Here is a 25,477-nt window from a genome sequence, read left to right as displayed (position 1 = left end):
AACCACCAAGACACAAAGATAAAAATAAATAAATATGGAATTTATTGCATCAATGTTTTCAGTAGTTTAGAGTGGTTTTAGGTATATGTCACAAGAAAAATACAAGCATTTTGGGGGCACACTTAGAAAACTATCACTAAGACTTACTTGGGGGTCCTTTGCTCCAAACATTCTCTTTTTCATTTACCCCTACTAAAACACACACCAAAATAGTAGATCAGTCAAGATAAGTAGTAATAACTAATCAGTAAAAATTTTTTTTTCATTTAGCAGATAATTTTATCCAAAATGACTTATAGTTTATTAAAGGTATACATTTCATTAGTATCTGTGTTCCTTGAGGATCCACATCACATGACTGTGATGTTGCTAGCATTATGGTCTAGAATAGTAGATTCAAGTGTGTCAATTCCATTTCCTGAGGTTTTATTATTCTCAGCACCAAGGGCTTTAGAATTCTCAGTCAAATGTTTTCTTACCACATCTATATACTTAACATTCTGCATTTTAAAACAAGTCCACTGTTTGTACTGGTTAAGGATTAGTCTAATCTGACATCTAAGCTAACAGGAACAGCTTAATTTGTATTTGCATTGTTTCCACTATAGCTGCAATCGATGTATTTTCTCAGCCTGTGGCCTGCATTTAGAGTACTGTATGTCTGAGGTATATAAAGGTACTGTATGTCTGAGGTATATCCTATACAAAGCAGATACTTTCACTCCCAAAAGTAGTTTAAAACAGGGGTCGACCTTGATTACAAAAATATGTCTTTAACAAAGCTATAATCTCAAAATATCAATTTAACCTGGTTGACGTCAAGTCTAAGTAGGTTAATATAAAAAAAAAAAAAAAAAAACAGAGGGTAAGACAGATATTTTAATAGTCTTTAAAGGTGATGTGTGTAATTTGTTTTTCAGTGTTTAAAATCTCCTATCCTAGTTAAATGAGCAGAGAGTAAACCATTCTTAAGTTGATTTCCCTGAAAAGTGTAAACACTTTGGCCCCGTTGCATCTTCAAAATTGAAACATATCAGCATTAACTCAACCAATCGTGTGTTGGGCAGGACCACCAGTTTGAAAATGGTCTTTAGTTTTACAATTCGGTTTGTTGCCGCTAGTGGTGCAGAAATTATACACTTCACCTTTAAATAAGGAGGAAAAAATTCCAAATTGCGAAATTCCAAATTTTAAGCATTTTATTAATCTACAAGTGCATCAAATGTCAGTTTATCTGCCAACCAAAATATATACACACATAATCTTTTTGTTGTACTTTGTTGTACTTTACAGTAAATAAAGCACTTACAAAGAGGCTATTAGAATGAAACAAACACACAAATCAACCAATAAACAGCATAATTAACAAACACATGATGATGGAAGCAAAAACACATGCAAGCAAAAAAAGCACACAGTAAACGGGTGATTCAGATGCTGTTAAGATAAATGTAGAGCCAAACTGCTGTGTTATGGTTGAGTTTAAAATGTTTCTGTTGTTGCAAGGAGAGCTGTAAACAATGGAGCAGCAAAATGTGACATTTAAAAGACAATGAACAATAAAAGTTTGCATAACAGCATCCAAACTACAGGGGACGTTTTGTCCCTCAGGAATCCTTTCTTTCAACAGTGCACAGTCTGTTCATTCCTTGTTGAAAAAGGAAGAATTATCTGAAAGTTCTAAAAGATCACTTTTTGTTTTCTAATAATTTTTTATCATATTTATTTCTTTTTTCCCCCTGCAAATTTTGGAGCCTTTACTACACTATTGCCTGGATTCTGTAGTTGCTCCAATGAATTTTAGTGACCGGAAGTGATGTCACAGTATTTTAAGTCTCATTGGTCACCTTCCCCTCCAGGGCGTCAAAGTGTCACTCTGCGTCTGAAATTAAACATTGAGTTTGCTGATGTCACATAACATCTCAGGACAGTAATATTTTTTTTAATTGTTATTTTTTTTATTTTATATTTTAATATTTGCACACACATGCAATGTAAACACACACAACAAAGCCTGAGTACCCCCTGCTCTGTCCTCTACCATGCTCTTGACTCATGAACAGGATGTGTGTGAATGTTTGGCAGAACAGTGAGTGCTCTAAAGACAATGGATTTGCTTTTTAACAGGAAATGTACATGTGAGGGTAAGTGTTAAGTGTGTGCATTGTTCAACAAAGTTGTCTTAAATCTGTTCCACATAGTAGCATCTGTGCTCCACCTCTGAATCGAGATCAGCTCCCTTGTTCAAAACTAAACTGCCAGCCCAAAAGCCCAAACTAAAGGCAGATGTGACAAACAAACATAAGTAGGTTTCCCAAAGTTCCCAAAGGGATTCCCATAGTTTTAGGATTCTCAGGCAAATAACAGTTTTCACTCATTCTAAAATTTGCCAGTCACACAAGGACTCATCTGTATCTACATTTATACAACAGTTGATTTTGGTCATCTAATCCAGGGTTTCCCAAATGGGGGTTCTGCAGGGGCTTAGTAAGGTTGTGTAGAAGTTGCGTACAAAAATGTTTCAGTCATTTACTGAATGTAAAAAATATTGACAGATATTCTACATGTTGTTCATAATTCATCAAATAAAAAACAAGAAAGAACACAGCTTTAAGGGATAGTTTATCCAAAAATTTAAATTATCTCATCATTTACTCATCCTCATGCCATCCCAGATGTGTATAACTTTCTGCAGAACACAAATTATGATTTTTAGAAGAATATTTCTGCTCTGTAAGTCCATACAATGCAAGTGAATGGGTGGCAACATTTTTATGCTCCAAAAAACACATAAAGGCATCATAGAAGTAAAAATCCATATGACTCCAGTGTTTTAAATCCATATTTTCAGAAGTGATATGATAGGTGTGGGTGAGAAACAGATTAATATTTCAGTACTTTTTTGCTTGAAATTCTTCTCCCTGCCCAGTAGGGGGTGATATGTACGAAGAATGTGAATCACCAAAAACAAAAGAAGAAGAAAGGGAAAGTGATCTGTTTCTCACCCACACCTACCATATTGCTTCTGAAGATATTGATTTAACCACTGGAGTCTTATGGATTACTTTTATGCTGACTTATATGTTGGAGCTTCAAAATTTTGGAACCCATCCACTTGCATTGTATGGACCAAAAGAGCTGAGAAATTCTTCTAAAAAATCTTAATTTGTGTTCAGCAAAAAGTCAAACACATCTGGGATGGCATGAGGGTGAGTAAATGATGAGAGAATTTAAATTTTTGGGTGAATTATTCCTTTAAGCGTTGTGTGGTTAAAAGCTTTTAACTATCCTTGTGGTAGCTTATATATATCTTTATGCAGCTTCTCTCTCTATCTCTGGGTACATGCTGCATTATGTGTGGGAGAGAGAGCACACTCTCTTGCAACAGACAATATGAAAATGGCACTTTTTAAAGTAAAAGTATGCGCTAATATACATACAAACTAATCATTTAACATAATTTCATTATCAGCAACGTATAATGGAGTACAATAGAGTCATAAACTTGACATTGTTCACCCTGTAGAAGCGGTATTCGCAATTCCGCATGCTGGCTGTTGTTGATTACTGTTCACTGGATAGTGGTGCTTTGGTTCAGTTCACTGACCAGTTGGCAGAGGCTTGTGGTGGGTTAAAAAGCTGTAGTTTTATGCGGCTGGCTACTTTTTCTTTTATTAGCAGTTTTATAATTATATAGTATAAAATATAATGTATAATTTTTAGTGCTGTCAATTTAATACATTAATTCAGTGAAATTAATTATTAAAAAAAATAACGCGTTAAAATGCAATTAATCATGTCCCCGGACTTTAATAAGGAATATTCTTTTTATCTGAGCAATTCAAGCTTGGAATACCACGTTTTCTCCAGGGGGCAGTAAGTGAAACTCGCTGTATAGGCAACGCGCAGCTTGTACACAGTTTTCCTGAGCAATCACTGGGTGGCGCCATGATGATTCTAGTTGCCTGTTGTCTGCTTCTGGTCTGGAGACACACTTTAAAAACTATCAAAATGAGTGATCCAGACGGAGAACAACAACCGTTTAGTAAATTGGAGTAAAAATGTATTTGTGCTGTTGTTAGCTGTCATAATTCAATGTAATTAATGATATCAACAAATCTAACCTCAGACCATCGCTTCATGACATCTACACACTGTCTATAAAAAATGGTCATCTCGACTCTGTTAATTATCGGCACTATACAGCCACATGTTTTTTGACAATTTTATACAAATGTAATCTCTTAAACCAGTGGTTCCCAACACTGTTCCTAGAGGCCCCCCAACATTACACATTTTGGATATCTCCCCAATCAAACACACCTGATTCAACTCTTCAGCTTGTTAGTGGAGACCTGAATTGGGTGTGTCAGAAAAGGGAGATATACAAAAATTACAGTGTTGGGGGGCCTCCAGGAACAGGGTTGGGAACCACTGTACATTACATTACCACTAAGAATATACGATGATGCGAGTGATAACACTGGAGACTGGAAATTGAAAACAGTAGAATCGTGGAACACTTCTGTATACAGACAGAGAACAAACCGTACTTACTAGGGGCAGACAACACAAGATGAGAACACATTCTTGCTTTCAAACACAGCTTGATGGAGCACGAATCCAAACGCAGGGATGTCAAGACATGTTTTTCTAAGTTTCAATCTCCGTTTAACTTGACACATCGACCTAAAATGGTACGTTTATGATGCAATGCAACCGAGATGCTCCAAAGTGTCCGTCTGATGCAGGTGTACATTGACGCGTCAAGCCCTTATAATAAATCTCGGACTAATTGACGAATTCAATTGCTAAATAGATTGCTATGAACTGTAGGTCAATGATAGGCTTATGTTCAATAATATGGAAATAAACAATATATTGCATTCTAAAGCCACTTTTTGTCTTGTCATTTTTAATGCTTTATTTGTGTGCCAAAATAATGTAATACATTTTAATTATATTTATTATAACTTTTTAGAATATATACTGTATATATTTTATTTATAATCATTTAAATATAACTATTTATAATTCTTTAATCATATATTGAAATATTGTTATTTGAGTGGCTTTCTCAGCAAATGTTTATATATGCTATTAAGTGCGGTTAATTCTCTAAATTAATCGGCATAACATGTAATTAATTTGATAAAAAAATTTAATAGACTGACAGTCCTAATAATTTTCTTAAAAATATAAATATAATATTTATTTCCTAAAGCATTTCTAGAGGTAAGGGAAACATGTACCCCAACCTCAGGTTAAAAGAGTTATTACGGCCCTGGCCTTTTTTGAAAAGTCCCTTTTAATTATTGAAAATGTAAATGTTGCCAATATCATATCAAGATTTCAAATGTACATACAAATGGAATGACAGATGTTTATAAAATTACCAGAGAAATGAAAAATAAAATAAAAATGAGGGATAAAAACAGACTATGACAGAAACTTTATTTGTAGCACAACCTCTTATTGGGATAGAAATGCCAATTGTGTTTTAAATTAAATAAAACATATACTTAAAAAAGTGCAAAGATGTAACATGAATTATATATTGAAAGGTTACTTAAAATATCAGGGTTTACTTCAAGTATATCATTTAGGTCACATGGATTCACCTGATAAAAAAGGTTGGGAAACCCTGGACTAATCTGATTAGACAAGCAGCCTTCTAAGAATGCTGATATTTTGTATAATCGCACTAAGATGCTTCACTGTTTGCATCACACACTTGTTTGTGTTTGTGGCATTCCAGACAGGCTGTCAGTCTGTGCCTTGCTCTGTAACATGCAATGGTTGGTCCTGCTTTGGCTTCGTGTAGAACTATTTTCGTTAGCGGAGCAACAATGGATAAAATAACTGCCATATTGTGTTTAAAATTTAAGTTACTAAGATATAGTAAGGTATTAATTTCTTGTTAATAATTGTTGTTTAAAAGCAATATCACCTTCGCAATCATACTGTTGTATATCAGTAGAGCTGTGATAAATTATTCGGTAAAACAGCACTCCTGCTTGTGTGATATTGCTAATTGCGTAGGACATAGGACTTACTTTTAATGTGTGGCTTTTAATGGGTAACATGAATGATGACCGCATGGACTTTCATGGATAAAGTGAAATTAGGTGAAAGGATGAATGTAGTGGATGAAGACTGTAGATGAACAGAGGAACAAAAATACAAAGAGACTACCTGTGTGAGGGTAATCATGGGTGAGACTCAGGGTTAGAGACTCATCTGATTTAGGGCTTGCAGGCTTTCTGAGAAATGGTGAGAGAAAAATCAGCCATATGGCAATGGACAACACTTAGATTGGCTTGTTGTTGTGCTAAACTATTTTGTAATTTTATTTATTTATTTATTTTATTTTTTTTAGAACAGCTGTCTGTTTAGGGGCCATGTGACTACAAGTGTGGTTAGATCACTAGTAGTGTAGTCACTACTGTACCTATTAACACAGACCCAGCAGAGCTAATCTGAGACACAAACAAGCCAGCCAACTCACACTGATAGTTCAGCAGCCATCTCTTTTTTACCTGTGACAGAAAGAAAAGATGAAAAGGGAGTTTTGTTCACAGGTCAGGCATGTGTGCAGCTTGTGATGCAGGGAGATTGTAGGTCTCTCTACCTCGCTTGGCCTTGTAGCGCATCGCAAAGACAAGAATCAGCGGGGCCACTAACAGCATGCAGAAAGCAGCAATCAAAGCCTTTTTCCATGTTGCCAGGCTCACTACAGAGTGGACAGATATGGAGAAACATATCAGAATGATCAATCACTTCATTGCAGTTTGTAATAAGTCTTAGATCCAGTCTACAGGATTTTGGTTTGATTAAAATCAGTATCCTAACTGAAATGGAACCTCATAAGTGACTGATTTGAAACACTCTACATAGACAGCAACTCTGTGTGTGTGACACAAATGCACTCCTCACATGAAGTTCACTAGAGACTCGACTCATAATTGTTTCCAATATACAGTTTGATGTTAGCATGTTGCTAAGCTAATTATGTGATAGTCTAATAAGCAAAAAACAAAACAAAACAAAACTGCACTCATAAATATTAGGTAGAACAATCAATTTCTACCTGATATTTGGACTAAGTATGGACTACTTTAATGGTGCTTTTTTGACATTTTTGAACCTTGACAGCCCCATAGGGTAACCAGATGACCATGACAAAACAATCTTTAAATAATCTATTATTTAATCCTTTTTTGTATTACTGTATACGTATGCTTGCTATAACAAAATAAATTTTACAATAAATTATCAATTACAAAATAAAATAAAGAATTAAATTAAGTTAAGATGCATGATAAAATTATGTTTAACTATAACCAAAATTATAGTCTATGACATCAAATTGCTCATTGGTAAAGAGGTGCAGAGTGTGGACTTGTGAAGAGAGAGACGTAATGTCTAGGTTGTAAAACCTTGCGAATGTGTTTTGAGAAGACCATCCTGCTGCAGAACATATGTCTGAAAATACACACCATTCATCCATGCCAATGAGGAGGCCATGCCTCTAGTTGAGTGTGCTTTAACACCAATTTGGCAAGTCTTACCCTGCGACTCATAAGCCAGGGCAAATGCATTGACAATCCAGTGAGAAAGTCTTTGCTTGGAGACGGACATTCCTTTCGTGTGTCCTTCATAGCATACAAAGAGCTGATCAGACAGTCTGAACTGGTGTGTATGCTCAACGTATGCGTGTAGCGCCCGCACAGGGCATAACAATCGCAATGATTGTTTTAAATGGAGGAGGGAAGAAGGCCTGAAGGTGAACCAGCTGCACTCTGAAGGGCATGGTTTGGACCTTAGGCACATAGCCTTTTCTTGGTTTGACAGTGGCTTTTGAAAGACCAGGGCCAAACTCCAGACACGAATTGTCGATTGATGCAGGTCACCGACCTGTTTTACTCAGGCCAGAGCCAGCAGTAGTGCGGTCTTAACTGAAAGCATGCGCAAATTAACAGAGTCCAAAGGCTCGAAGGGGGGCCCTGTAAGAGCTTTTAGGACTAAAGTTAAGTCCCAAGTTTGGACTGTAGCCGGCTGAGGTGGGATTAATTGTCTTGCTCCTTTAAGGAACTTTATGATTAAATCATGCTTGCCTATAGTGGCGCCAGATTCATGTGTGTGATACGCAGATATAGTCACCACATACACTTTGAGCATTGACAGAGTGAGTCCTGCATCTAATCGCTCTTGAAGAAATATGAGAATTTCATTTATGGGGCAGTTTACTGGGTCTTTGCCATGTGAGAGACACCAATCAGTAAACACATTCCATTTTAGTGCATAGAGGTACCTCCTGGATGGTGCTCTGGCCTGTAAAATGGTGTTCATGACTGAATGCATCTGTTCTGATGCCAACTATGGCTGGTTGGGCCATTTCGGCGCAACCAATAGAATCGTTTCCTTGTCCTCTCTGACTTTGCATATGACAGAGTGAATCAGGCTTACCGGGGAAAACACATATTTGCATTTCGCCAGCCATTTGTGGGCCATTGCGTCCACTCCCAGCGGGGCTTGGGACTTCGAGTACCAGAGGGGACAGTGGGTATTCCCCACTGAGGCAAATAGAATAGATTTCTGCTTTGCCGAATATTTCCCAAATAATTCACTCCATAGGAGGAGGTGACGCATCAATCTCAGCAGTGGCGGTGAATGAATTCCGCCTTGGCGGTTTATATATGCCACAACTGTCATGTTGTCTGAGTGAACCAGGACATGACAGTTCGCTATATCTGACTGAAAAGCCTTTAAGGCTAGGAATACAGCCGATAGCTCTAGGCGGTTGATGTGCCATGCCTTCTTCACACCTGTCCAGGTGCTGAAAGTCGGGCGTTCATTGCACACCGCCTCAACACGTGTTGGAAGCATCCGTAGTCACCACTTTCTGCCTGGCAATCTGCCCAAGCGCGACATCTTGCTGGTAAAATGCAGGAGCTGTCCAAGGTGCTAAAGCAGCTATACAGTGGTGGGATATAGTGATGCGCACGCACCCATGGTGTCAACATGGCGCTTGATCCAGCACTGAAGAGGTCTCACGTGTAAGAGACCTAATGGAATGACGGCGGATGCTGCTGCCATAAACCCTAATGCTTTTTGAAGCAGCTTCAGTGGAAGTGTTCTCCCCAGTTTGAACTGAGACAGACACTGTAGAATGACCTGAACGTGCTCGCTCGTGAGGTGCGCGCGCTCATTCATGGAGTCAAGGCAGACTCCCAAAAAGGAGATTTGTTGGCTGGGGGAGAGTGTGTTCTTCACCCAGTTCATATTGAGGCTCAAGCTGTTTAGATGTTGAAGCATTAAGTCTCTGTGCTGGCATAACAGATCCTCTGATTGTGCCAGTAACAGCCAATCGCCGAGGTAGTTCAAGATGCGTACGCCACTCAGTTTCCCGCTGGTATGGCTGTTTCCGTTTGGGTCATGGCTTGCGTTGTCTCACCGGTGGCTCGGCGGCATAAAGTGTTGCATAGCCTCTGATTGCTGCTTTGTCGTGACATAACGCTCAGCAAACGTATTCACAGAGCCGCCAAAGAGGCTGGCTGAAGACACTGGAGCATCCAACAGAGTGGCTTTTACCTTATCACTCATTTCTGTGAGGGTCAGCCATACATGTCGATCCAGAACTACCAGGTTGCCCATGGACTTGCCGATGGCCTGCGTAGTGACTTTTGTGGTACACAGCGCTAAGTCTGTAGTGGTGCGGAGCTCTTTGAATGTCTCTGGATCGAAGCCTTGCTCATTTATTTGCTTGAGGAGCTTGGCTTGAAAAACCTGGAGCACCGCCATTGCATGGAGTGCTGATCCAGCTTGTCCTGCCACTGAGTAAGCTTTTCCAGCCAGTGCGGACGTTTGTCGACACAACTTGGAAGGATGTATGGGGTGTGTTAGAATATTGGCGTTATTGTAGAGAGGTTTCAACTAGGTTGTGTAAGAAGACACTCCCCATATATGTTAATTAACGCAATGTCAAGTGTACTGAGTCATAAGGGAACTATTTTTCACTCCGCTATTAACATCCACCTCTCCGTTCATTCAGTTATGAAATGTCTGACTGACATGTTAAACCAATCACACTTTACTCTCTTACAGGATGTCTTGGGGTGTGTAGAACATCGGTGATCATCATAAGCATTTTGTCAAACCAGCGGCGATATCTTATTTACTTACAGACTATCTGCCTAAAACAAAGTTTTTAAATATCTTTATATCTTTAAAAGATACAATGCCACAAACATGGTAAACTTTGGCAGGTTCTTTATCAATTAAGTTTTGGAGTTTAAAATGCTATAGGCCTATCAATTTTTGCCTAACTAACCTGCTTAATAGTATTATGACATGCCAAGGTTGCTTCATCTCTCCAAAACTCTACAGAACTACAGTGTGCTCAATGTTACTGGATGCGTTGTTCTTAAAGAGACAGTAACCATATTAGCAGTGTACATAACATGTATGCAATTAAAAGGTTCACTCAGTAAAGTGACCTGCTCCACGTAAAATTAAACAGCTTTTATTGGGGTTTTGATATGACTGGAGTCTTCATCTCATGTGAGTGTACATAATTTTCAACATATTTCTGAAAAATGCTATTCATGGCTTTATGTGTAAAGCATTTTTAATTAGCAAAAACTTACTTAGAGCACCTTTAAATAGACACTACATACATAAAAAATTATACTGAATAAATAAAATGTTTTAAAATTACATGCTATTTGGAGTTTCTGTGTTTTGCAGTATTAACATTTACAATTAATCATTTATTTATCAATTAACATTTGATTATTGAAATTCTTGAAAATATCTCAAATAATAATAATATTACTATTATTATCAGGGACGTTGAGTTACACTTCATGCCACCCTTGAATGAATCTGTGCCCTACAAGCGCCACCCAGTCAAAAAAGTCTGGAAATGCCTCTGAGATACTGAAACTGTGTTAAAAGTTGGTCCATCCAGCTGCAGTAAGTACCAAATATTTAGATATATAACCCTGAAAACAAAGAGTATCAGTAATACAGATGTGCTTGAGGAAGTCACAAGACAAAAACATGGGGTGAGTAAATAATATTAGAATTTTTATTTTTGGGTGAACTATTTTTCATTCAATTTATTTGTTATTTTTTTATTTGCACTTCTTAGTGTTGAACGAAGTATCGGCCTAAGCCTATTCTAGTCCTTCTATTCTATTATAGGCCTGTTCTTAATTGACAATAGAGCTCAACAGTGCATAGTGAATAATAAAAATATCTTTGTAAATATATAAAATAATATTTATTTAAAAAGGCTTTATGCCTTTATTTACTTTATAAATGCTAATTATAAGTACAGAAATTATATAAAAAGCTTGTTGCTAAATATTCAGATTTATACAAACATGTAAGTAGTTTGAAAGTGTAGGGAGACCAACTTGATTACTTCATCCACAATGCTTCATGGGAGTTGGTGGTCACTGAACGGGCTCTTTTGCTGCAATTTGTTTGCCATGATTCTCTGATTTGTGGATCTCTTCGCTTCCAAGATCATAGGTAGTGTAGTTATTTAGGAATTCCGCTATTAAATGATTTTTAAATAAAGTTTAAATAACGCGGACTGGTGACAAAGGAAGAATATCGATTACGACCTTGGAGCTTGTGGTAGGTCTATCTCTTGTTTTGTGTGGATTTTTCCCTTTTTCTCCCAATTTGGAATGCCCAATTCCCAATGTGCTTTTAAGTCCTCGTGGTCACGTAGTGATTTGCCTCAGTCCAGATAGTGGAGTACGAATCCCAGTTGCCTCCACGTCTGAGATCGTCAACCCACGCATCTTATCACGTGGCTTGTTGAGCGCGTTGCCACGGAGACATAGCGTGTGTGAAGGTTTCACGCCATCCACCGCGGCAACCACGCTCAACTAACCAAGCGCCCCACCAAGAACTAACCACATTATAGTGTTCACGAGGTGGTTACTTCATGTGACTCTACCCTCCCTAGCAACCGGGCCAATATGGTTGCTTAGGAGACCTTGCTGGAGTCACTCAGCATGCCCTGGGATTCGAACTAGCGAACTCCAGGGGTGGTAGCTAGCGTCTTTACCACTGAGCTACCCAGGCCCCCCATGGTAGGTCTATCTTAAAATATGTTTGTTAAAAATATCGTTATTATGGAAAAAATGAATGTGACTTTTAATTTTTGAAACCATCCACTTGTTGGATGACTTTTTTAAAACTTTTTTTTTTTTTTCTAATGTCGTGACAAGGCATTCTGGGATTCTCTAATCTGGATATATCATGCATGCAATGCTGCTTTAGCAGCTGGTTAAAAAGTGCTTTCAAAAAATGCTGCTGCCTATTGTTTGAAATGTTCTTCACCATAGAAGTGAACATATGATGCCTTACTAGATTTTGAAAGAGAGCTACTTTGTGTTGAAGAAAGCTGTAACTGACCTTCAACGGTGATGGGGTCACTCATGCTCGCCTCCTCAGCTGAGTTAAGTGCTCTGCAGTAGTACGATCCACTGTCCTGTCTGGTCACTGCAGTCAGGACATATGAGGATGAATTACTTTGAACTGTGGTGTTGTGAAGTTGTGTATGAGTGCTGCGATAAAAGGTAAAACTGATGGGTGGAGAGCCTTTTGGAATGCCACATATCAGTGTCAGATCTTGACCCTCTTCAGTGTTTCCTGGTACCGGGATGACTGTGAGTAAGGGCTTCCCTACTGGAACTAAAGACAAGAGAACAGTCTCAATGAACTCCGATATCTTAAAACAATATATAAGTCAAAAATAGATCCTAGGCATTTGTCTTTACTTAATGACATGTACTGTATATAATGACAACAGGGAAGAGCAGGGAGTGTTGTAACACAAAGTAACACCATTAGTTTATCCAATTATTAGCTACAGGGATGAAATCAGTATCAAATAAGACCTTGATTTAAATGACAGAACTGGTATCATCTGAATCAGCAGATTCTCTTGTTTGATTCGATATATAACACAAGCTGTCCATCTACTGTAGTTTTGGCACAATATACAGTATTTGCCACAACTGTGAGGGTGAACATGCACACGCATTTTTGTTAGACTGTGTTTTATGTATTTAAGTATTTGTTTCCTGTCTTATTTTGAAATAAAATATGTCCTATTTGTGTATTATTTTGAAATAATAATAATAATTATTATTATTTTAATATCCACCTTTTCCATGTTGTAACAACAACACTCTTTATACATTTTATTCATTAATTTACACAGTTTGGGGATAAGTTGTAGATTTGAAAACGACTTTTATGTAGCAGATAAATATGGGAATATTTTACCCAAGTTTGAGACACAAAGCTAAAAAAAACAAAAAAACAAAAAAAACAAAACGGTTACAGACGTTAGAGAAAAAACACTCCTCCACTATACCGAAACCGTAACCCAGTGGACTGAAGCTTTTTTTTAGAACTCTATACTAACAGATGGAATACAACAGAACAAAACCCATAATACATCTTAAGAACATGATAGTATGCTTAGTGTAATAGTCATTTGAAGGCTTTTGACTTGGCTCAGACACATTTACAATGACCTCACCTATTACAGGCGCGTACAGCCTTTCACTCATCTTGGCTGAGGCTGGACCGTTATTCTTTGCTTCACACAAATAACTACTGATGTCTGCAGGAGTTGATATCATGGCCAAGAAACGAGACTTATTATTATGAATGTAAGCATCGGTCCAGTTCCCATTAAAGTGCTTTCTCTTCAGGGTGTAGAAAATCGGCAGACTTCCATTCTCAGAGTGACAAACGATCCAAAACGGCTTACCCACGATAACAGGACCGTCTACAGTGATCTCAGGCTTTGAGACAAGAACTTAAAGAAAAAGAAAGTTGTTTATTCATCATTCGAAAAAATGTATTGTCTTCCTTAGCTTCCTTGAGTCTTAGAATAAATATTGACTTGATATTACCTTTTCCCAGACAGAGTGGGTGAAAGCCTCCACCTACCTTTTGCTTCAAATAACTCAGCCAAGCTCTTTTTGATAATCCCTTTCGCTTCAGCCGAACACATATATTTCCCATTGGTTGCTCTGCCTGCAGTGTCACTGTATCTGTCATTACTGATTATAAGTGTATTGTCTTTGAATATTGAGTACTTTATGTCATCCTGTTGGATTCTCTCTGAGGCAAAGCTCTTGACATGACAGTTGATGTGGAAGCGTTCTCTCTCAAACACACTGGATGGGATAATGCTCAAGACAGGCTTGGAGAAAAGCTCTGAAGCAATAATATACAAGTTGCGAATTTATTTGCAAGTATTAAAGCAGACCAATACCAGAGCAAATTGTGCTTAATGTATGTGTGGATGTAAACTTTAGTTAAAATGCAAAATGTCACCCACAAATGAAAATTATGTTATCATTTACTCACTCTTACTCTGTTCCCAAACCATTTGACTTTCTTTCATAGAATTCATCATTTTTTTTCCCCTTTTCTTTTTTTGGGGAGGTTGGAGGTGGAACGTTATCACTTGATGACCATGTGCTACATGGACGGGTTTAGCCGTTGTGCACCTTCTCTGTGTTTACATCAGCGTCTACCGCTGGATGCACTTAAATACGTGCCCTCCCGAGAACGTCCACGGGGAAGAAACCGGTGGAGGATGCAGCGACTGGCATGACGTGCATTTTATATGTCACATTTATTTTTATGACATTATCGGTTAGGTTTAAGTTTGAGGTTAATCGTAGGGAGGTAGGATCAGCTGATTTAAAAATCAATAGAGCATTACTATTAAAGTGGACATTTTACCTTGTAACTGCCGCAATATTTGTATTGCATCATGTCAAATGTTAATTTTGCTAAAATATCGCCACAGCCATGCTGTATGTAGCGTATAAGTCATATGGACAACATTAATCATGTTTTTCTTTTTTCTTTTTTTTTGGAGCTTGACAGTTTTTGGTCACTGCACGTGCTTGGTGTACAGAAAAAAGTGGCACACACATTCTGCAAAACATCTCCTTTTGCGTTCCATGTAAGAAGTTCAGTCTTACAGGTTTGTAAAAACATGGAGGTGCGTAACTGATGACAGAATTTTAATTTTTGGGTGAACTGTTCCTTTAATTATTGCTCTGGTGCCTTAATGTGTTTTTTAAACAAATTGTAAAGCAAAACTCTGTAAACAAACTCTGTAATAAAGATAAATAATAAATGATCTGTTAACCTTGTTATTATATGGGTAAAACTTTGTAAAGAATACATTCAGAATCACTGATAAACATAATATCAGCTCTCACCTTTTACAGTGATGCTCACAGAGGCGGACTTATGAACATTTCCCATGCTTGAAATGCACTCAAATTCCCCAGAGTCATTTGCCTTAGCAGACATGGTGTAATTCTTATGTGTCATGTTAAAACTGAGCGTGGTACGTCCATGGACGAGACTGATTCTGAGTTCAGAATTCTTCTGCTGAATCATATCCACATTGCATCTAAAGTTTATGGTGTCACCTTCAATGACATTTGTTGATGGCTTAACTGTGATTGAAGGTTTGATCTTCAGCTCTAAATTGGAACAGAATATGGACATATCAGGGACATGCAATTAAAAGTCTTACAGCAGAGATTAAAAAAAGTCTTAACTTCCTGAATAAAATACATATTCAGTGAACAATGTGTAATTGTTCCATGAGTAGATCGACGTTGCATTAGATAACATAAAATACTGTTTATTGTGTGTATATATATATATATATATATATATATATATATATATATACACACACACACACACACACACACACACACACACACACACATATATATATATATATATATATATATATATATATATATATATATATATATATATATATATATATATTTATACACACATATTATATACACTACTGTTCAAAAGTTTGGGGTCACTTGTCTGAAATGTTTCTCATGATCTTAAAAATCTTTTGATCTGAAGGCATATGCTTAAATGTTTGAAATTAGTTTTGTAGACAAAAATATAATTGTGCCACCATATTAATTTATTTAATTACAAAACTAAAATTTTATTTAAAAAAAAAAAGTTTTTGAAATGGATGACTTGGACCGAATAATTATGAAAAGCAGCCACTAAGTGCCCAGCATATAGATGGGAACTCCTTCAATACTGTTTAAAAAGCATCCCAGGGTGATACCTCAAGAAGCTGGTTGAGAAAATGTCAAGAGTACATTTCTGCAAAATGTAGGCAAAGTGTGGCCACTTTGAAGATGCTAAAATATAACATAGTTTTGATTTATTTGGGATTTTTTTAGTCACAACATAATTCTCATATTTCCATTTCTAATATTCCATAGTTGTGATGACTTTACTATTATTCTAAAATGTGAAATAAATAAATAAAGAATGAGTAAGTGACCCTAAACTTTTGAACGGTAGTGTGTGTGTGTATATATATATATATATATATATATATATATATATATATATATATATATATATATACACATACACTGATCAGCCACAACATTAAAGCCACCTGCCTAATATTGTGTAAGTCCCCCTTGTGCCACCAAAACAGCGCCAACCCACATCTCAGAATAGCATTCTGAGATGCTATTCTTCTCACCACAATTGTACAGAGCAGTTATCTGAGTTACCGTAGACTTTGTCAGTTCAAACCAGTCTGGCCATTCTCTGTTGACCTCTCTCATCAACAAGGCATTTCTGTCCACAGAACTGCCACTCACTGGATGAGACTGTTGTGTGTGAAAATCCCAGGAGATTAGCAGTTACAGAAATACTCAAACCAGCCCGTCTGCCACCAACAAACATCCATGCGATTATCTAATCAGCCACTCGTGTGGCAGCAGTGCAGTGCATAAAATCATGCATATACAGGTCAGGAGCTTCAGTTAATGTTCACATCAACCATCAGAATGGGGTTATATCTCAGTGATTTGTAGCGTGGCATAATTGGTGGTGCCAGATGGGCTGGTACTGCTGTATTTCTGTAACTGCTGATCTCCTGGTATTTTCACGCACAACAGTCTCTAGAATTTACTCCGAATGGTGCCAAAAACAAAAACATCCAGTGAGTGGCAGTTCTGTGGACAGAAATGCCTTGTTGATGAGAAAAGTCATCAGAGAATGCCCAGACTGGTTTGAACTGACAAAGTCTACGGTAACTCAGATAACTGCTTTGTACAATTGTGGTGAGAAGAATAGCATCTCAGAATGCTATTCTGAGATGCGGGTTGGTGCAGTTTTGGCAGCACAAGGGGGACCTACACAATATTAGGCAGATGGTTTTAATGTTCTGGCTGATCAGTGTGTGTGTGTGTGTGTGTGTATATATATATATATATACACACACACACACACACACACACAAACACACCGATCAGCTACAACATTAAAAGTGTGCTACTGTTTTTTTTTTTTTATGCAGTCACATTCATTCATATTTAAGTGTGGCTTAAGTGTCCAAAGACTTTCTGGGCTCACTATATTTACCTACCTTGTATGTTAACTTTGATCACTTCACTTTTGTTAGACTGTGCCATTGTGCCACCTAGACTAATAAAATAGAAGCAAAACAGATTCGAAGTTCCCTTAGAAAGAGACAGCTTTTGCTGAACTTGGTGATTATTGGTGGACTCGCTGTAGAGTTCCTCATCTCCATCTCTAAAGAAGAACGTTAGTGAACCAGTTTCACCCTCTGCCATACAGTTAGCAGTAATGACATCTCCTTCTCTCATAACGGATTTATCTACCGACAGGACTGGTGTTTGTAGACCTGCACACACATCAAACAATATTAGGTTTGTGAGAGAAAAGATCTCACACCATGTCTTTGAGCTGATGTGCTACTCTACCTTTCACCATCAGGTCTTTGACACTGCTTTCCTTCTTTTGCTTCCCATTGACCACAGCACATTTGTATTTCCCAGAGTGACCCACTCTGGCATCTGATATGAAGTAGGGCAGCTCTGTATTACTGGTCTCTTTTGTATGTAATGGCTGATAATCTTTGTAGAATATGTATTTGTGGCTTGGTTGAGACATTGCGCTGTAGCTGACCTCCGCCAGGCAAGTCAGTGACACATTTGTACCCCTCTGAACTTCATTCCTGGGCTGGATAGTGAGATTTACACTTTTTATGATGATGTCTGGGGAGAAACAAAGTCATCTGAACAATCAGAACAATCAGTGGGGGTTTCAAAGAATAAGATAAAATGTCATGTTCAACTAGGTACACCACAATACACCACAAGAATCAAATCAATTATACAGTAATATATAAAAATATATATAATAATATATAATAATATATATAAAAAATATATAGCTTTTTTAGCAAATCAGTATCAGCGGCCATCTTTGGAATGCTCACGGGGAGCTATTTTTCTTGGTAAACAAGCAGCATGCCAGTACAGCTCCTATCTACTTGAATGGGGAAAGACCGAAATCTCCAAAATGGTTGGTCAAGATTACGATCAAAGAACATATTTCATATCAGCAGTAAAATCTGACTGCACTCACTGGTATCAAAAATTGTGATTCTTTACCTCAGATTACACTGACAAACAAATATTTCCCGGATTGTATAGCTAATGCAAATGCGTGTTCTCGAGTTAATTGACAGGCGATGTCTGGGACTTCCTTTCTACATCCGATGACCATTGGGCGTTCTAATTTCTCACATAATTTTAATGTAAGTGACCTGTCTCTGCTAAATAGTCTCTGATTATACTCAAATTTAATTGGATTTCGTAACCAGAGCAGAAGACTGATTGCTCAAATTCCCTGCTATGCACTACTGCAATCATGAACTCATTTGATAAGTCAGTTGTTCTTAGCATTGTTCATGGTTCATCCACCACAGTAATATATATTTCCTAGAGAAGCAGACAGCTGATGGAGCAGGGCAGTGCATGGGGCCGAATCTAGGCATGGGCAGGGGTGGACTGAGCCCACACAAATGTGAGTCTTGCCCACCTAATCAAACATTAGGTAAACAGTACTAAATAAAATAAAAAAAATTACGATTTCTCTATTGGTTAAAAGCAGTTTGAGGGTGGGCTGTGTGTTGCAAACTTTGTGGGTGTGCTATAGACCACCCCAAACCAATCACAAAATAGCATCAGAAATTTGTAGTATTTTTCTATTTTTGTCACTGCAACAATATGCTCTAAACTCAAGAGGCGGCTTCACTTTGCATTGGACAAGAGTTAGAAACAGTTACGAGTGGATTGTTTCCGATGATAATGATTAACCCACTGGAGTCTTATGGATAACTTTAATGTTGCCTTTATCAACATTTTGGAGCTTCAAAAGTCTGGTCACCATTCACTTGCATTGTATGGACCTACAGAGCTGAGATATTGTTCTAAAAATCTTTGTGCTCTGCAGAAGAAAGAAAGTCATACACATCTGGGATGGCATGAGAATTTTCATTTTTGGGTAAATTAACCCTTTAATGAATAAACAGGCTCCCTGCTCCCACTCATCAAATATCTCCCTCTCCCCTCAGCACTCCAGAATCATGCTGCGGCTGCTAGTGAAATACTAGACTTAAATTCTAATGCACCATCCCAGCCAATGTTAGCTACACTTAATGTGCATTTGGGGTATATACCGATCATTTAATGGCAGATGATATAGTTTGCAAACATGGCTTAAATACATTTGTGTTTTATGGGATGCATGCTTCAGTTTCCCCTGTTGTAGGCCTACTATAAGTTTGGTGTCACTAACTTCACTTCATGTCTTCCATCTCTTTTATTTAAATATATCTTTTTACAGAGCTGTGATAGATAGATAGATGACAAACAATAAACAACAAACTATCTATCTATCTATCTATCTATCTCACTCTCTCTCTCTCTCACACACACACACACACACACACACACACACACACACACACACACACACTCACTCCCTATCACTCTACTTCTGCAACTACACCAACACTGAAACTGCAAAAAATGGCTTGATTAATTTGGATGTGGATTTTGTAGTTACTGTGTTTTCACACTATTGAATTAAAGGATTTTTCTTTCATTTTGCATTTTTACAGCAGTATAATTGCTAATTACATTTCCATTTGATTAATTATCAGAAAAGTCAAAGAGAAAGAATCATCATCATTTAATATGATATAATTTAAGCAGTTCTCATCTGTGTTCAAATTTTAGGTTCTTAATTCTATAAGCTTTTGATCTCCCCATCATATTTTACCTTCCACTCCATTCTTGTATTCATCCTTGATATTATTTTTCTACACTCAATCCTTGCATTCGTGGGGACTTGGGGATTTGTCTTTGTAATTTGTTTTAAGGCTGCAATCCTCAATACTCTGAAAATGTATTGCTGTAATTAATTTATTAGTAATGGAGTACAGTATACCAAGAATAAGGTTGTCAGGGCCCATTTCAAACTTATGATTGAATATAATATTTATCTGTTTGTTATTACTTTTTTATTTCAATATATTTTTAATATATATTTCCCAAATGCCCACCTATGAAATCTCCCAGCCCACACTAATATAGCTGGCAAGAGCCTGGCGGCACAGCCTCATTATCTGTCTGCCTTTAGCAGCGACGCCCAGGAGGTCTCAGTATGGTATATATAAACATTGAGGCAGGAAGGAAAATCACTTATTAAACTCAAACATATTCAAAGGGTTCCACCTATGGGGATCAGAGCTATTTTAGAAAGCTTGCCCACACCTATTCTCAAATGTCACCATTCTCATTCTTTCTTTCTTTCTTTCTTTCTTTCTTTATTTGCATGCCTGCAAAGGGGTAGTTGACAAGAAATTTCAAGCAGTGACAACAGTCCCCTGTAGTGTGAAATAGAAGTATTTATATCTGTAGTACTTATAACTACTAAATATAAGCATTTTATTTTATTTTTTTCAAAGTCTTGTACAGTGCATCCGGAAAGTACTCACAGCGCTTCACTTTTTCCACATTTTGTTATGTTACAGCCTTATTCCAAAATTGATTAAATTCATTATTTTCCTCAAAATTCAGAATGTTCATCACATCTACATACGTATTCATAGCCTTTGCTCAATACTTTGTTGAAGCACCTTTGGCACCAATTACAGCCTCAAGTCTTTTTGAGTATGATGCTACAAGCTTGGCACACCTATTTTTGGGAAGTTTCTCCCATTCTTCTTTGCAGGACCTTTCAAGCTCCATCAGATTGGATAGGGAGCGTCCACAGCCATTGTCAGATTTCTCCAGAGATGTTCAATCGGGTTCAAGTCTGGGCTCTGGCTGGGCCACTCAAGGACATTCACAGTGTTGTCCCGGAGCCACTCCTTTGTTATCTTGGCTGTGTGCTTAGGGTCGTTGTCCTGTTGGAAGATGAACCTTTGCCCCAGTCTGAGGTCCAGAGTGCTCTGGAGCAGGTTTTCATCAAGGATGTCTCTGTACATTGCTGCATTCATCTTTCTCTCGATCCTGACTAGTCTCCCAGTTCCTGCCGCTGAAAAACATCCCCACAGCATGATGCTACCACCACCATGCTTCACTGTAGGGATGGTATTGGCCAGGTGATGAGCGGTGCCTGGTTTCCTCCAGACATGACGCTTGCCATTCAGGCCAAAGAGTTCATGTTTCTCATGGTCTGAGAGTCCTTCAGGTGCCTTCTGGCAAACTCCAGGCGGGCTGTCATGTGCCTTTTACTGAGGAGTGGCTTCTGGGCCACTCTACCATACAGGCCTGATTGGTGGAGTGCTGCAGAGATGGTTGTTCTTCTGGAAGGTTCTCCTCTCTCCACAAAGAAATGCTGGAGCTCTGTCAGAGTGACCATCGGGTTTTTGGTCACCTCCCTGACTAAGGCCCTTCTCCCCCGATCGCTCAGTTTGGCCAGGCGGCCAGCTCTAGGAAGAGTCCTGGTGGTTCCAAACTTCTTCCATTTACGGATGATGGAGGCCACTGTGCTCATTGGGACCTTCAATGCTGCAGACATTTTTCTGTACCCTTCCCCAGATCTGTGCCTCGATACAATCCTGTCTCAGAGGTCTACAGACAATTCCTTGGACTTCATGGCTTGGTTTGTGCTCTGACATGCGCTGTTAACTGTGGGACCTTATATAGACAGGTGTGTGCCTTTCCAAATCATGTCCAATCAACTGAATTTACCACAGGTGGACTCCAATCAAGTTGTAGAAACATCTCAAGGATGATCAGTGGAAACAGGATGCACCTGAGCTCAATTCTGAGTGTCATGGCAAAGGCTGTGAATACTTATGTACATGTTATTTTTTTCGTTTTTTTATTTTTAATAAATTTGCAAAGATTTCAAACAAACTTCTTTTACGTTGTCATTATGGGGTATTGTTTGTAGAATTTTGAGGAAAATAATTAATTTAATCCATTCTGGAATAAGGCTGTAACATAACAAAATGTGGAAAAAGTGAAGCACTGTGAATACTTTCCGGATGCACTGTATAATTATAATTCTGTGCATGCAGATTTCATGAAGTTACATTATTTCATAGACTACATCATTTGTACTTTTAAAATTTGTACTTCTTAAAAATGTCACACCTATTTAAGAAACCCTGTGATTGGAAATAGTGAAGGTGATCAGTTAACCTATAAACACCTCTATACTTTTATGCATTCATATAAACTTTAACCTAAAATCTTGTTGGAAAAATGTTACCATCCATGCTTAGACACAAATGCAAAAGCATCACTATTCCTTTACGGACTTGACTAATTTACAGTAGTTTTGACATAACTGACACAAACAAATCAGCAAAACAAATCAAATCCACCGCCATAATATACAGTATCATTAATAGCTATAAATTAAGAATCCAACAAGCATTAATAAGCTTATCATATTTGGCTATTAGATGTAATAGCATCATACTGAAAGAGAACAAAGCAACACATCACATGACACACTTCATTATCATAACTTTACCGCTTCCAAGGACTTTCCTGAACCAGGACATGTGATGATACACATGAACATGTTGTCATAAATAAATTGCACAATATTATGTAAACTATACATATGTGAAACTGAAATTATAAGGATTTCTGTTGGTATTAACAAATGTCATGATGTCAAAATGAATTCTTATTCTCTTCAATTACATAAACTGGAACGATTGAAAATGAAGAGAATAATATTACAGTGCTAATCAGCCACCATCATTCTAATATTGTAAAATTGAATGTAGGAAAATTGAGCCATATACAGACCTGCATGGGCTTCCTCTGCTGATGATGTTACTGAAGAGGACAATTTGTTTGACAAGTAAAGAAAAGACATAAAAAATTAAAACAAGTTTACATCCAAACCAACTTCACTATCCACATAAAGCAGGACAGAGAGTCTAGAAATGAAATGTGAGTCCTTACAGGTGAACAAGAAGAGGAGGAGGAAGGTGCCCATCCTCAGACAGGGCTGGATCTTCACCTGCATGGCTAAGCAAATCTGACCAGTGTGTATGTGTTTCTCACTGTGGGACAAAGTGAAGTCAGGGTGGAGGGAGGAGTGTAAAAAGGGTTTTACCTCTGCCTGGTTATCACTTCACACAGCCTTTGCGCTCTTAATTTCTCAGGAAGTGAGTGTTGCTTCCTGGGGAAGTGAGGCCTGCAGCTGGAATGTTCACTCTGGCTGGATTTGCGTCTCTCTGACGAGGCAGGAGGCTGGAGCAGCGGACAGCTAGGGCAGAGGTGAACCTGTGTCAGAACCCTTCAAGTAAATACACAGACTTCCATTTCCAGTTGTAAATCGCTAGAGCCTCCCAGGGAGGAAACAACAGGGATATAAAACTTTAAACTACTTACTAAATATTCCTGCTTTGCTGATTACACTATATATTTAAACATTTCCTCCATCTCTTGATAGGTATTTACCACCAAAAGACAATTGTAGGCCAACGGTCAGCAAAAGTGGTTTGGAAAAACAAACGAACAGAAAAGCGTAAGAGAACAAACAGAAGCCAGTTTCACTTTTATGAACACAAAGCATCAGCAGCACATTTAAGATATAAAAGGAACAGCGTCATATGCATGACGTTTGAGTTTGTTTTGAAAAGGAACAATATGCAACAGCAGTGTGCAAGAAAAAATAAATACAAATAAAATATAAATAGCAATAATTGAAATGTGGTCACGAGTGATGATTTCTAGAATGCAAATAAAGTGGGGTTCATAAGTCCACATTAGAAATCTTGGATTCAAAATCTAATTTAAATCTGGAAATAAAAGATTTTGAAAAATTGTCATAACCTAAAGTGATTAAGAAATATATTTGATACTGCAATATATCTAAGTCACTAATAATAATAATAAAAAAAGAAGCTAATTTGACCATGTTAACATTGTACAAAAGGTCATATTTCTTTGGGTCCACTGAAGCATACAAGATGCTCTATGGAGCATTCTCAAACCAAGCTGGGAATACATAGATCATCAGGTTTTGCACAAATTCACTAAAATTATGCTGATAATATGGGAAAAAAATATATGTATATAACTGGCAGAGATGCCAGTTCAGGAGAGAGAGAGAGACACACGTGGCCGTGCTGCATGTGTGTCTGTGTCCTTATGTTTTATGTTGTTTTAAGTTAATTTATATCATTCAAGTTTATGTTGACTGTTCAGCTGGTTCCTGCCTCCACCTTGCCCAACCTTTAACTGTTACAGTGTTGCCAAAACCCGGGAGAGAGGAGGGATGCGCTGTCACGGAGTCCTCGCTCCGGAGCGAGCTGGCATCCGCCAGAGGGCATAGGAGCAGTTGAGGACCGGGCGACAGCACGTCCAGGAGCGCGTCTCTCTCTCTCGCCTTCTTCGGCACAACTTTAACAGTATAAAGACAGGCAAGGACGAGGCGGGAACCGGCTGAACATTAAAAGTAAATTGAATGTCAAAACTCAAATTTAAGGGAGTCACATGATGCCATGCGAGGAGCGGACGTGTAAACGGTGAGCTCTGCGCACTTTAGTTTTTAATTATTTTTATGTCATAAACCGATGAGATTCGAAACACCCTGCTACATATCTGTACTTTGAAGTCAACATGGCAAAGAATTCCAAATCCTCGGGCTCTGGAGATATTAAAAGACACTTACATGCTCAAGCTGAAAACTCTGACAGGCCCGCAGACCAGGGACTCGGTTCAGACGGTGCGGTGGAAGAAATTCAACGTCAACTGACGAGCATGTCTGTGATGCTGATGGAAGTTGTTGCTGACTTAGAGGATCTTGCTGTAATACGTCGATGGAAACGAAATTCTATGGTTGGTTACAAGAATTGGGGATGTTGATAGACGGATCGATTATCTGGAGTCATCGGAGAGGGAATTAGCTGCTAATCCGCTAGCGACCAAAATAGACTTGGAACACGTTTTGGAAAAACTGGAGGATTTGGAGAATCGTAGCTGGCAAAATAACGTCCGAATTACTGGAATTCCTGAGCATGAGGAGGGCTGAGATATGGTGAAATTCC

At 38.0% G+C, this 25,477-nt stretch overlaps 1 protein-coding gene across 18 annotated transcripts in view; it reads right to left on the bottom strand.

The window, feature by feature from the left end:
• Positions 1-23,517, bottom strand: part of pecam1b (platelet and endothelial cell adhesion molecule 1b) — a 31,913-nt gene extending 8,396 nt beyond the window's left edge. For 2 of the 18 annotated variants that reach the window (XM_051712047.1, XM_051712044.1), the window contains exons 1-12: positions 23,385-23,517; positions 23,226-23,255; positions 17,862-18,155; positions 17,504-17,782; positions 15,282-15,551; positions 13,990-14,259; positions 13,574-13,855; positions 12,439-12,717; positions 6,632-6,733; positions 6,509-6,539; positions 6,196-6,263; positions 148-192 (exon numbers count right to left, since the gene is read on the bottom strand). In XM_051712047.1, the coding sequence (XP_051568007.1) occupies positions 148-192; positions 6,196-6,263; positions 6,509-6,539; positions 6,632-6,733; positions 12,439-12,717; positions 13,574-13,855; positions 13,990-14,259; positions 15,282-15,551; positions 17,504-17,782; positions 17,862-18,155; positions 23,226-23,255; positions 23,385-23,448 (2,014 nt within the window). In that variant the 5' untranslated portion in view covers positions 23,449-23,517. The other 16 variants (XR_007898617.1, XR_007898619.1, XR_007898623.1 and 13 more) reach the window with 16 other exon arrangements.
• Positions 23,518-25,477: the final 1,960 nt, after the last annotated feature.

This window comes from Myxocyprinus asiaticus, chromosome 12, assembly GCF_019703515.2.
Source record: "Myxocyprinus asiaticus isolate MX2 ecotype Aquarium Trade chromosome 12, UBuf_Myxa_2, whole genome shotgun sequence".
NCBI classification, from domain to species: Eukaryota; Metazoa; Chordata; class Actinopteri; order Cypriniformes; family Catostomidae; genus Myxocyprinus; species Myxocyprinus asiaticus.
Note: the sequence above shows the minus strand (reverse complement) of the source record. Positions and strands in the feature narration are given on the sequence as shown.